General features: G+C 49.7%; 1 protein-coding gene across 1 annotated transcript; it reads right to left on the bottom strand.

The window, feature by feature from the left end:
• Nucleotides 1–3768: 3768 nt before the first annotated feature.
• Nucleotides 3769–5862, bottom strand: LOC101759469. Its single transcript, XM_022829791.1, has one exon. It carries the CDS (start codon nucleotides 5860–5862, stop codon nucleotides 3994–3996), a length of 1869 nt encoding a protein of 622 aa, XP_022685526.1. The 3' UTR covers nucleotides 3769–3993.
• Between the last annotated feature and the right edge of the window lie 4806 nt (nucleotides 5863–10668).

Below are 10668 nucleotides of genomic sequence, written 5' to 3'. Positions count from 1 at the left end.
AGAAGATAAGATTCAGCATTTCTCTATTCCCTATTCCCATATGGAGTGCCGAGAAGATAAGATTCAGCATTTTTCTATTCCCATATGGCTCCACAAACGAAACCTACACATAACCCTATCCTTTTCCCCGCTGGAGCATAACCATAGCCATTTCCGTTTCCCAACCCAAGGTACTGTCGAAACGCCACCGTACGGCATGGTATGCAGTATGCTACAATCTCGGCTCAGATGGTGCGGACATCGCTGCCTCACCTAGTCACATTAATGTTAGCCCACGTGTCCACGTCCTAAAAAAATGTTCAATACTGGATGCAGGCATGCAGAGAGACACGTTAACCTCAACTAGTAACATGTGGATTCCTTAGGTGCATCTGTCCTTATTTGTATTCTATATAAACTCAGGTCAATATCAAGTTCCTCTCATAAAAGCTCAAATGCCCACTTGGTCGACAGTGGTCTTTGCTGGTAGTACGTGCTAATCCGGTATCCAAAGGGAAGGGGGCAGTTTAGGCATGAGACAGAAGAATCTAAAAGCTATTGGGCGACGGGTGCCATTCATTCCTCCGCTTAAATCTATGGATTGGGCCTCATTAGCGCTGGGCGCCGAGATGAGTATAGCGTTCATGGGCTGGGCCATCATATGATGAGAGATGAGAGAGCTTGTATTTTAAGTCCAAGCATCCCAAAGCTTTTCTTTTTCTTTTATAGGTAACAAGTACAAAGTAGCGCGCACATGCAGTGATGCAGACCATACATTACTAACACACCATGCATATACCTATACATGATTCGATTGTAAACATAAAAAATTAGACAAAGGAGCGTGAGATTAGGACACTTTGATAAATAAATCTATACGAGGAACGCCTCTACCCACTTTTTTTATTTGGTCCAACCTATTCTCATTGACAAGTGGGTCCATGGTGCTAACTATAGGCAACTCGGTCTTGTCCGCTGTGTCCAGCTGCCGCTTGGCTACGTTGCAACGGCCGGCCGTAGGAAGAAATAGAGTTCGTGATGGACATGAACTTGAACTTCACCATCTACTTCACCCTTCTCATGATCCCTTCTTCGATACTTTTCCCGTATCTGACTTCTGTACAAATCCACCGCCTGAAATATTAATGAGGTCACCAATGTGCACCCTTCCCATGGATCGATGGGGAAGGCTGGAGTCAGGTCCCCGCCGCGACGGCCGCGAGGCACGACAACCCCGCCACCCTGGCGCCCCTGCCACCGCTCTTCAAGTCGCCGGGGCCGATGAGGCGAACCAGCTCCATGAGCTGCGGCTCGGCGCATCACGCGTGCCAGGGACACCACCCAGCCGCGGCCGCCGTGTTGTCCTCCTCAATGCAGTTGGACGCGGCGAACACGCGCACAGCGGCCTCCGTTGCCTCGAGGCCCCCCTCGTCCTCATCCTTCTCTGCCCGCCAGAGCACGTACCTCCCAGAGACAGGGGCGCGGCCGCCGGGCACCGGCACGGATCGAGGCCGGGTCGGCTCGGACCGCTGGAGTCGCGGCGCGGCCGCCGCCGCTGATCCACGCCGCCTCTTGCGCGGGGGCGCCGAGGCTGAGGTGCGGGCGGACTGGGAGAAGGGGAGGGGAGGCGGCGGCGGAGAGCAGGGACAGAGAGCGCAACGGCGGGGAGGAGAGAGGGCGGCGGTGGGGAGACAGGAGAGGGTAGGGAAGGGTTAGGGTTGGGGCTGCAGGGTCTTGTTGCAATTTCCAAAGCACAGAGGGGATTTTCTGCAAAATTGCCAACGGGGAGCGCCGTAGCGTGGGCACCGCTTCTAGCTCAGATCAACGCGCGTTGCAATGCTGCTCCACTGAGGTTGAGGCATGCCTCTAGGCCCATGCCGCTTGGTGCAATCCACGAGGTGGCCAACAGCGATGAGTAGGAAAGGCCTGAAGCTGAGATCGGACGACGTGCCCTCACTTGAGAGGACTCTTGCCCATGTAGCACTGTGTCTATCTCCTCACCTCCGCCTTATGATTCCGAGTCCATCACCTCCCCAATTCCATCGGGCAAAGTCCCCGTGCGGTCGCTCTCACTGTGCCCCACTCCTTCAGGCGAAGTCCCATCGCGGTCAGGCTGAATCAACTCAAACTTGGTGCAGGGAATTCAACTGCAAGTCTACAACTCAGGGTCATGCTCCGCGCTGATGGATCCTACACTTGAAGTCTGAGGGGAGGAAGACATCAACGCTGGTGCTCTGCTCTTGCAAGAAATATAAATGAAATTGTGAACTGTGCTTCTATCATTGCTGGATTTGGCCACGAGTCAGAAGAATTTGGTGGCGGCGCTGCAGGCTGGTGCCTGTGTTGCTGGATTGGAAGGGGAACAGTTTGGATTCGTTTGGTGGCAATAAAAAATGGTAGCAGAGGGGATCGCGATGGTACCGGGCCTGTTCGCTTCAGTTTATAAGCCGGCTGAAAAGCTGAAACGGCTGATTTGTTGTGAGAGGAAAACACTGTTTGGTGGCTGATAAGCCGGCCGAATAAGTTGAAGCGAACAGGCTGGGTGATTCTGGTACTTGGCGTGAGCACGAGGAAGGGGGATGAGCCTTTGCTTCTATGGAGAATAACATATGAGGGAGATGGATCAGGTGATGGTCTTTAACTTTGCTCATGGAGAAGAACAAAGGAGCAGAATGGGGTTGAAGAATCTGTAGTCGCCGATTGAGTTAGAGCGACGTGAGATTGGGAGGTGGATTCGGTGCTTGATGTAATGATGTTACTTCTTGAGTGGAGAAGAGGAAGACAGGAAGGAGATCAATGGGCTGCAGCAGGTGCCACTCGCTTTTGGAGAAGGAAGATGAGGAGACTTGCAGGGAAGTCGCTGCCTTGCTGGCCGTTGCGTGAGGCTAGTTTGGGAATTTGCAGCAGATGGTTAGGGTTGAAGCTATTTCTACTCCCTCCGTTCTTAAATATATGACGTTGTTGACATTTTACTTCAACTTTAACCACCAATATCTATTGAACGAGGTAGTTAACTAAAGTAAAATATCATCATATCTATTGTCAAATGTACTTTAGATTTAACTTGTAGGTTTATCTATTTGCAAAAAAAATTATAGAAAAGACGAATAGTCAAACGAATGAAAAAAGTCAACAGCATCATATATTTAAGAACGGAGGGAGTACATGAACTTTAGATATGTCAATATTTGGACAAACAATCTAGCCCATGATGAATTTATTTTGGAAGTATTTAATATAAACAACGCTTCTCCCTCTCATCCATCTATCTGACTTACAACCTTTTCCGTCTGCATTAGCACCTGCAGCTCCATGTCAACATCACTAATCACATTCTTGCATGTTTCGTCAGATGGACCATTCTCGTTGTTATTACTCTGTTGCTCATGAACTCTGTCATGCACAAGGTCTGTCGACAAGTCCCGCTCCATGAGCAATGTTGTGTGTGAATTGAGGTTGTCAACATGCCCGGCTCCCATGTAACCCGGCTGCCATGCAACCGTGGGAGGAGGAGGATAAGCATATATTGTGGTCGGTGGGAGCTCAAGGGAGATGTAAAGAGATAAATATAATTTTTTTTAGCCCACCAATGTAGAGTTATTATCATGAATAATTTTTAACCCATCAACTTGAGATGTCTAACTTTTTTTACCCGTAGCAACGCACGGGCATATTTGCTAGTAACAATAAGGAGCAACGTGGCAAACTTTCTCGACAAAACAATTGTAAAATAGTGTAACACAAAAAAGACGGCAAACACAAACTCTTCAATACACAAGTTCTCCCTGCTAAACGCCATGCAAACACCTAACACGGATGATCGTGCTTCCGATCCTACAACAAAATTGTTGCGGTAAATATATATACTCTCCTAATCGCCTTGCTTGCTCCTGCCGATACATATACAAGTATAGTAGCAATCACGTACTAAAATTAAAGAAAAAAAGATCGCAGACGAACTCCCAGGAAATGGAATTGCAGTGCTGCATCCCTGAATGTAACCGACCGGTTTGCTCACGAACAAACGCCATTGGCGAGTGGCTGCCCCGGCCTCGCCATCGAGAAGGACGGTTCAAGCCATCCTTCCTTCTTGGCGCGCTCGACGCAGCATCCGAGCTGCTTCCCGGCGTCAGGCACGTCGAGCACGAGGTCCTCGACGCAGTCGGCCACCCTGTCGAAGCCCTTGGTCATCTGGTTCGGCGTGATCAGGCCGCGGCTGTAGCACTCGCTGAGGAGGCCCCACAGCCGCTCGTCCTTGCCCCGCTTCTCGATGATCGCCACCAGCGCCTTCTTCACCACCTCGTGGTGGAAGAAGGGCAAGCCGAGATCCTTGATGCACCGGCACGCCTCCCGGATGTCGCCGCCGCAGTCGTACTCCTGCAGCAGCCTGCCGATCTTGTCCTTCACCTCGTCCAGCTCCCAGCCGGCCTTGCCGCTGCCGCCGCCGCCCCAGCACCGCAGGATCCGCTCCGCGGAGAGCTTCGCGCCGAGCAGCGCACGGGCGTTCCGGAGCGCCAGCATGCCGGTGGAGCCATCCGCCTTGACGCCGCTGGCATCCTCCTCCATCGCCTCCAGGTCTGACGGCGCGATCACCTCGTCGACCACGGACCTAGCAAAGAACATGGTGAGGTCCTCGACGATGGCCGGGTTGTCCAGCGCTGCGTCCTCGGCGGCATCGATCAGGAGGTGGAACCCTGCCACGACGTGCTCCGGTGGCATGCAGAGCGAGGAGAGCAGCACCGAAGCCATCTCCTTCTCGCGGCTCTTCCGGTCCATCGCGGCGTTGACTAGCTTCTGGACGAAGATGGCGTTGAAGGATGAACAGCACGAGGGGTTCTCTGCCTCCAACCTGCTCATCACCTCCATGATGTCGCCGGTCAGGAAGTACTCCTTTATGATCGACACGGCCTTCGACTTGAACTGCCGCACCGTCGCGTCGTCGACCTCGCTGGTCTTCTTCGGCTCCGGTGGCAACGATTTCAGGCACGACGCGCACAGCCAGCCCTCCGACGAAGCCTTATGGATCACCGATTTCAGGAGGCACCTCGCGTTTGGCACGTCGAGCACCAGATCGTCGACAGAGTCGATCAAGCGGTCGAACCCTTTGGTGATCTGGCTCTCGTTGATGACCCCTTCCTCGGACGCCGATTTGAGGAGATCCAGGATGTGGCCCTCAGCCGCACCGCCGCGCTCCACGGCGAGGATGAGCGCGCGCTTGACGACGTCGTGGTGGAAGAAGGGGATCTTGAGGTCCCTGATGCACCGCAGCGCCTCGCTCCTGTCGCCGGCGGCGAGGTACTCCTCGAGGATGTCGGAGATCTTCGCCTTGGCCTCCTCCACCGTGATGCGCTTGCTCCCGCCCCACCTCTGCAGGACGATCTCGCCGTGGTGCGGAACGGACAGGTAGCTCTTCTCCGCTCTGCGGAGGACCTCGGCGCCCTTGCAGCCGCCGGGCAGGCACGCGCCCTGCTTGGCCAGGAACGCCGGTGGCAGCATGTCGTCGACGATGGCGCGGGCGACGAAGACGGCGAGGATGTCGACGGCGTCGGGCGTGTCGACGGAGAGGTCGTCGCAGGACTCGGTGAGCTTGCAGAAGCCCTTGTACAGCTGCGGGCGGTCGACGACGTCGCCGTAGAGCGAGGACAGCAGCACGGCCGCCATCTCCTTCTCCCTGTCGTGGCGGTCCATGGCCACGGACACCAGCTTCTTGACGAAGTAGTAGTGGTAGCACGGCACGCGGAGCTCCCGCAGCTCGTTCGCCGTCGCGGCGACGTCGTCCGTGGAGAAGTACTCCTCCACGATCGTGGTGGCCTTCCGCTTGAACTGGAGGAACTCTTCTGAAGAAAGCGTCGGGCTCGGCGGGATCGCATCCTGCTCAACCATTTCCTTGGGGTCGTAAGAACGCGGAGGGAATCAAGCATTAACACGTCGGATGCGGCCGAACGCCGGCGGTTTACCTCAGTGGCGCATTTTGGCGGGACGACGCCGTCGGTGCCGCGCTCCATTGGAACCCTCTGCAAATCCTCTATATCATCCGAGAGCTGTAGGCTGCAGACGTCCCCTGCAATCAGCTGACGACTGCAGGGGGCTTTCCTGTCATGATCAGTTGGAGAGATTCAGAGCATAGGAGCAGCACCGGAACTTATTCAAACCGTCACCGAGATGATCGATCGAGAGGCTCCCGTGTTTTTTTCTGGGATTATTTCTCTTCTTTGCGACAGCTCTAACTCAGGGAGCGATTGAGAGAGAGCTGTGAGGAGGGAATGCACCGGACGGAATGGCTTTTATGTGCTCAAGCCTTCCCAGTCAAAGCAAGAGAAAAGGGTAAAGGCTGTAAAAGGTCTCGGTGCGCCACGTCATCGTTGGACCTTGACACTGAGTGGTGGGCCCGAAAGTGATCCAGGGCACAGGCTTTGCGGTCCACCAAGAACTAGTGGACATAGAGTACGTGCATGTGGGCGCTAGGTAACTGAGGCGAGGAACCGGGTCATGTCCCGTGGGACCCGGGCAAGTGGTGGAGAACTTTTTATCCTAAACATAGGAAAATCTCGAACAAACATCGACGGTCCAGAGGTTTAGGTGCATGCATGCCGCGTACGTGGGCGGATTTGCGAGGAGTGCGGATAGCTTCGCGATTTCAACGGACTTGATCAATCGGTGTCTCGGTGACCGCACCATGTGGTGTGACTCAGTTATAATTCACGTCATGTCATCTTACGCGATCAAAATATTAAATTTTTGACAATTTAGATTAGGAGAGGTTATTTTTAAAATTTTAGATTTTAAAGAGTTAAAACTAAAAAATTCTGATTCTGCCCTCGCGGACACTCCTATGCCCCTGCTCTCAAACGGGAAGTCTATACGGCACTAGAGTGTTTCATACGCTCCCAATGCTCGATTTGTCTGCCATCCGATCTGCCAGTGCTCGATTTATCTGCTCTCTGATGTACCCGGTTATGCTCTGTTGGTTGCTTTGTTTGTTGTTTTCGCTGACAGATGAGCCCCGCTTATTATAGAGACTGTGTTTTGAATTTTTGACAACCGTGCCGTTTCTTATCCCTCGTCGATAGTTTTTTACTCTTCCATTTTTCATTTTTGTCTTACGAGCCTGTTCTTCCTCAAGCTCTCCTACCAGGTAGGCGATAGTGTTAGGGTTTGTCGATTTCGATCGATTTTTCATTTCCCCTATTGCAATTCGTGTCGAGTACATGAGTTCCGCATGCTCTATTTAGTTTGGGTTCTTGAACCTATTCTGTGGATGATTCGAGCCCCCAGTGAGGAATTAGTTTGATGTTTTTCATGTTAAGTTCAGTTGTTAGGAGTCGATTCGGTAGGCAGCATCTCCCATGATTCGTGGATCTATTTTTTCAGTTACGGATTCACATATTTTTTATGTCGCTTTGGGGTGGTGCGTCATTTTTTGATTGATGATTTAATCATCTGGAGGGTCTTGCCTGCTGAATTTGTTTAGTTGTTCAACAAGTTTCCATTCATGTAGGATTTGGTGTTTAGATGCGTACTCTTAGCTAATTCGTTTGCTTGTAGATAATTTTGGATCTGATGTAATATAAAAGTTTGAAATGATTTGGATCAGATTTATAACTGGTTGATACATGCTTAGGTTTGTGATTGTGCCTATGCTATGATTTTTCAAATTCAATGTGAAATAATTGTTGCATACCTCAAGGTTTTATAGTTTAAAACTATCATTGTGATTTATATGCTTTGATTTTGCCTAACTTGTAATTTCTAATAGACATTTTAATCAGGTTAATCATTATAGTTATTCTATTTTTTGCTTTACATATTGTGCAGTAATGTGCAGTATACATTTTTCCTGCAAAAATGGTGATATAGTATCGACTCTTGACTATTTGTATGCAACAACTTATGCTCCGATTCTGGTATTATTTAACTGATTTAATTTCCCATGCATTCTCTTTTTGATATTTTCAATTATATGTCCAAATGCAATTTCTAGTTATGTATTTTGTTTAAATGGGTTCTTTGCAAAAACTATTTTTAATTTCAGATAGCCTAGAAACGTTCTTCTTATGTAGTTGATTTAACTAGTGGTGAATCTGAAGACCTTGAGGAGTGAGGATGTGCAATGTTCACAGTTACCAAGTATTTGTTTCTGATACGCCATATCTTGCTTCTGACAATGAAATTCAGTTTGATGTAAATATGATGTCTGTATGTTATCCCCATGTTGTTTAATATTGATGTTTTTGCAATTTATTTCCTAAAGTTTTCGATGCTTATTGTGATATTCCATATTTACTCTGTCCATGTCATTTTCATGCTGATTCATCTGATAATCTCCTAGAATCATATGCTGAAATGCTAGCAATCCTTATTTTATCCTAACTTCTGCTCTGAAATCTCCTAGAACCAAGGATGTGTATGGTCTTGTTGCACTTTGCAAATTCAAGACCAGACTATGGTTTGTTTTAATATACATAGCACCAGTACTATAATTACATCACATTTGCTAGTATAATTTTCAGATCCAAGTGATGTAAATTTAAATAATAGATATGTATTTGGTAAATTATACCTAGTAAGCTCTTCTTGTGAATTATTATGTGTTCCATCAAAAAGTCTTGTATATCCTCCTAGTAAAAACATGTAGTGACTGTACATCATGTTAAATTCTTCTCCTCTGAATTATGGTTGTTTTATCATTGAAATGTCATCTTTATTACTTTGCTGACTGTCGGTGTTTTAGACCGGCAACCCGCCTAGGGGGTACCCTAGGTGGTCTTTTGTGCGGTAAGGGTCGTTGAGAATCAAGGAATCAATTGTGACGCAAGGAACACGATTTAGACAGGTTCGGGCCGCTAGATCGCGTAATACTATACGTCCTGTGTGTTGGTTTGTATTTGATGAACTGGAGTTGTTGTTGAGGGGGGTCCCTGCCCGTCCTTATATACACGGGAGGGCAGGGTTACAAGTCTGAGTCCTAATCGGGTACTATTACAGAGTTCTACTTGGTAAGGCCCGAGTAGTTTTTCATAAACATACTTGACTAGTCCGAGCGGGATACGCCTATCCCTTATTCTGATCATGTCCGAGTACGTCCCTTAGTGGGCTGTCCAAGGTCTACTCGTGGGCCTGGGGTGTATGCCCGACACGGCGCGAGCGTGACCCAGGGGAGGCCGGCGGGGTGAGCTCCACGGCGCCCCATGGCTGGCAAAGGCGAGCAGGGCGGCGGCGGGGTGGAGCAGGGGTGGCGCCGCAGGTGGAGCAGGGGCGGTGCGGGCGTGACACAGGAGAGGCCAGCGTGGTGCAGGGAGGAGGAAAAAGATGTTGTTAGTATGACAGGTGGGCCCCACAAACGGTATCTAACGGAAGGAGAAAACGATGCTCGTCCCATCTGTTGCAATCTCTTCAACCAAAAAAAAAATTGGAATGGACCCATCCCATTCAACCAAACATGAAATGAGATTATCCTATCCTAGAAAACTGGGACAGGACCGTCCCGTCCTACATTGTCTCCTATCCAAACGTATTCTGAAATGGTGGGGAAACTGCTACTTTCAGGTTGTATGTTACATACAGGACGGTGTAGTGTCGGCTTTAGTTTGAGTCTCCGTAGAATCTGTTTGGGTTTCAGAAATGAACAAGATGGAGCCGTTTTTATTTCGTATCCTCAGATGTTTGCACAAGATGGTGTGTTTGTTGACAATATGCTTACATCTCTGCAGAAAGGCGCAGCATCATCGAATCTGAAGGATGCACTCCACGTTCTGAATAACCTGAGATGTGGATACTAGCTGCAAATCTGAATGTGCATCTGTCACCTGAACGTGCTCTGCACATGCAAACAGAGTTATCCGTCCCAATTCCATCTTTTTTAATTTCTACGTCCAAGTGTCCAACATCATATTAGAATCTGAATTTTCGTATATTGCTGAGGAAAACGATACTCTATCTCCATGTTTTTCTTGTTAATTTTTACGAATCCATACCACTGGCAAATAGGAGCCTGAATCGGTTTCTGGCGTGGTCAGTAAATCAAGTGCCGACCACTCCAGGAAGAAACCTTTCCTTTTTTTTAATTTCTCCCTCTATGCAACATATCAGATTCTAAAACTTTGTACAGTGCTGTGGATATTCATTCCCAGTATCCATGAATTTTCCCAGATTTTTGCGCGACCGTGGCTCCGGCAAATAATCGCGAATTCGGGTTCGTAGTGTGGACGGTATTTGAAATACCGTCCACCCTGGACCGGGATTTCTCTTTTTCGATTCTCCCTCTACACGGCGTTCGAGAGTCTGAAAATTTGCACCATGTTGAGGCGATGCATTGTCAGTGCCTATGATTTTTCTTGGAATTTTAGCGTATATCTGGCACCGGCAAATCTGGGGCGGACCGGGATTAAGGGGTTACTTCTCTCCCGTCTTCCCTCCCCTCTACAAAGCAGTTACTTCTCATTTTCCTTTCTACCTCTCCAGGCCACCATCGCCCACCGGAAAGACATGGCAACCTGTCTGCCCAACACCGCTGCCATCCAAATTGCATTCGCGCCACGGCTGCACGCCGGCCCCCATATCCGCCGTGACATATATATACCCGTGCGACGGTGATGGCGGCGGCGAGCCACCGGGCGTTCACCGTTGGAGCGTCGCGAACCTCGTGCGCCCCGCCCTCCCTGTAACCTGTCCGTTCCACCGACTGAATCG

The sequence above is a fragment of the Setaria italica genome, chromosome IX (genome assembly GCF_000263155.2).
Source record: "Setaria italica strain Yugu1 chromosome IX, Setaria_italica_v2.0, whole genome shotgun sequence".
NCBI lineage: Eukaryota > Viridiplantae > Streptophyta > Magnoliopsida > Poales > Poaceae > Setaria > Setaria italica.
The sequence above is the reverse complement of the archived record's forward strand: the minus strand, read 5'-3'. Positions and strand labels throughout refer to the sequence as shown.

Coding starts and splice junctions, on each gene's coding strand:
- LOC101759469 (XM_022829791.1), bottom strand. CDS start 5,862: ATGGTTGAGCAGGATGCGATCCCGCCGAGCCCGACGCTTTCTTCAGAA.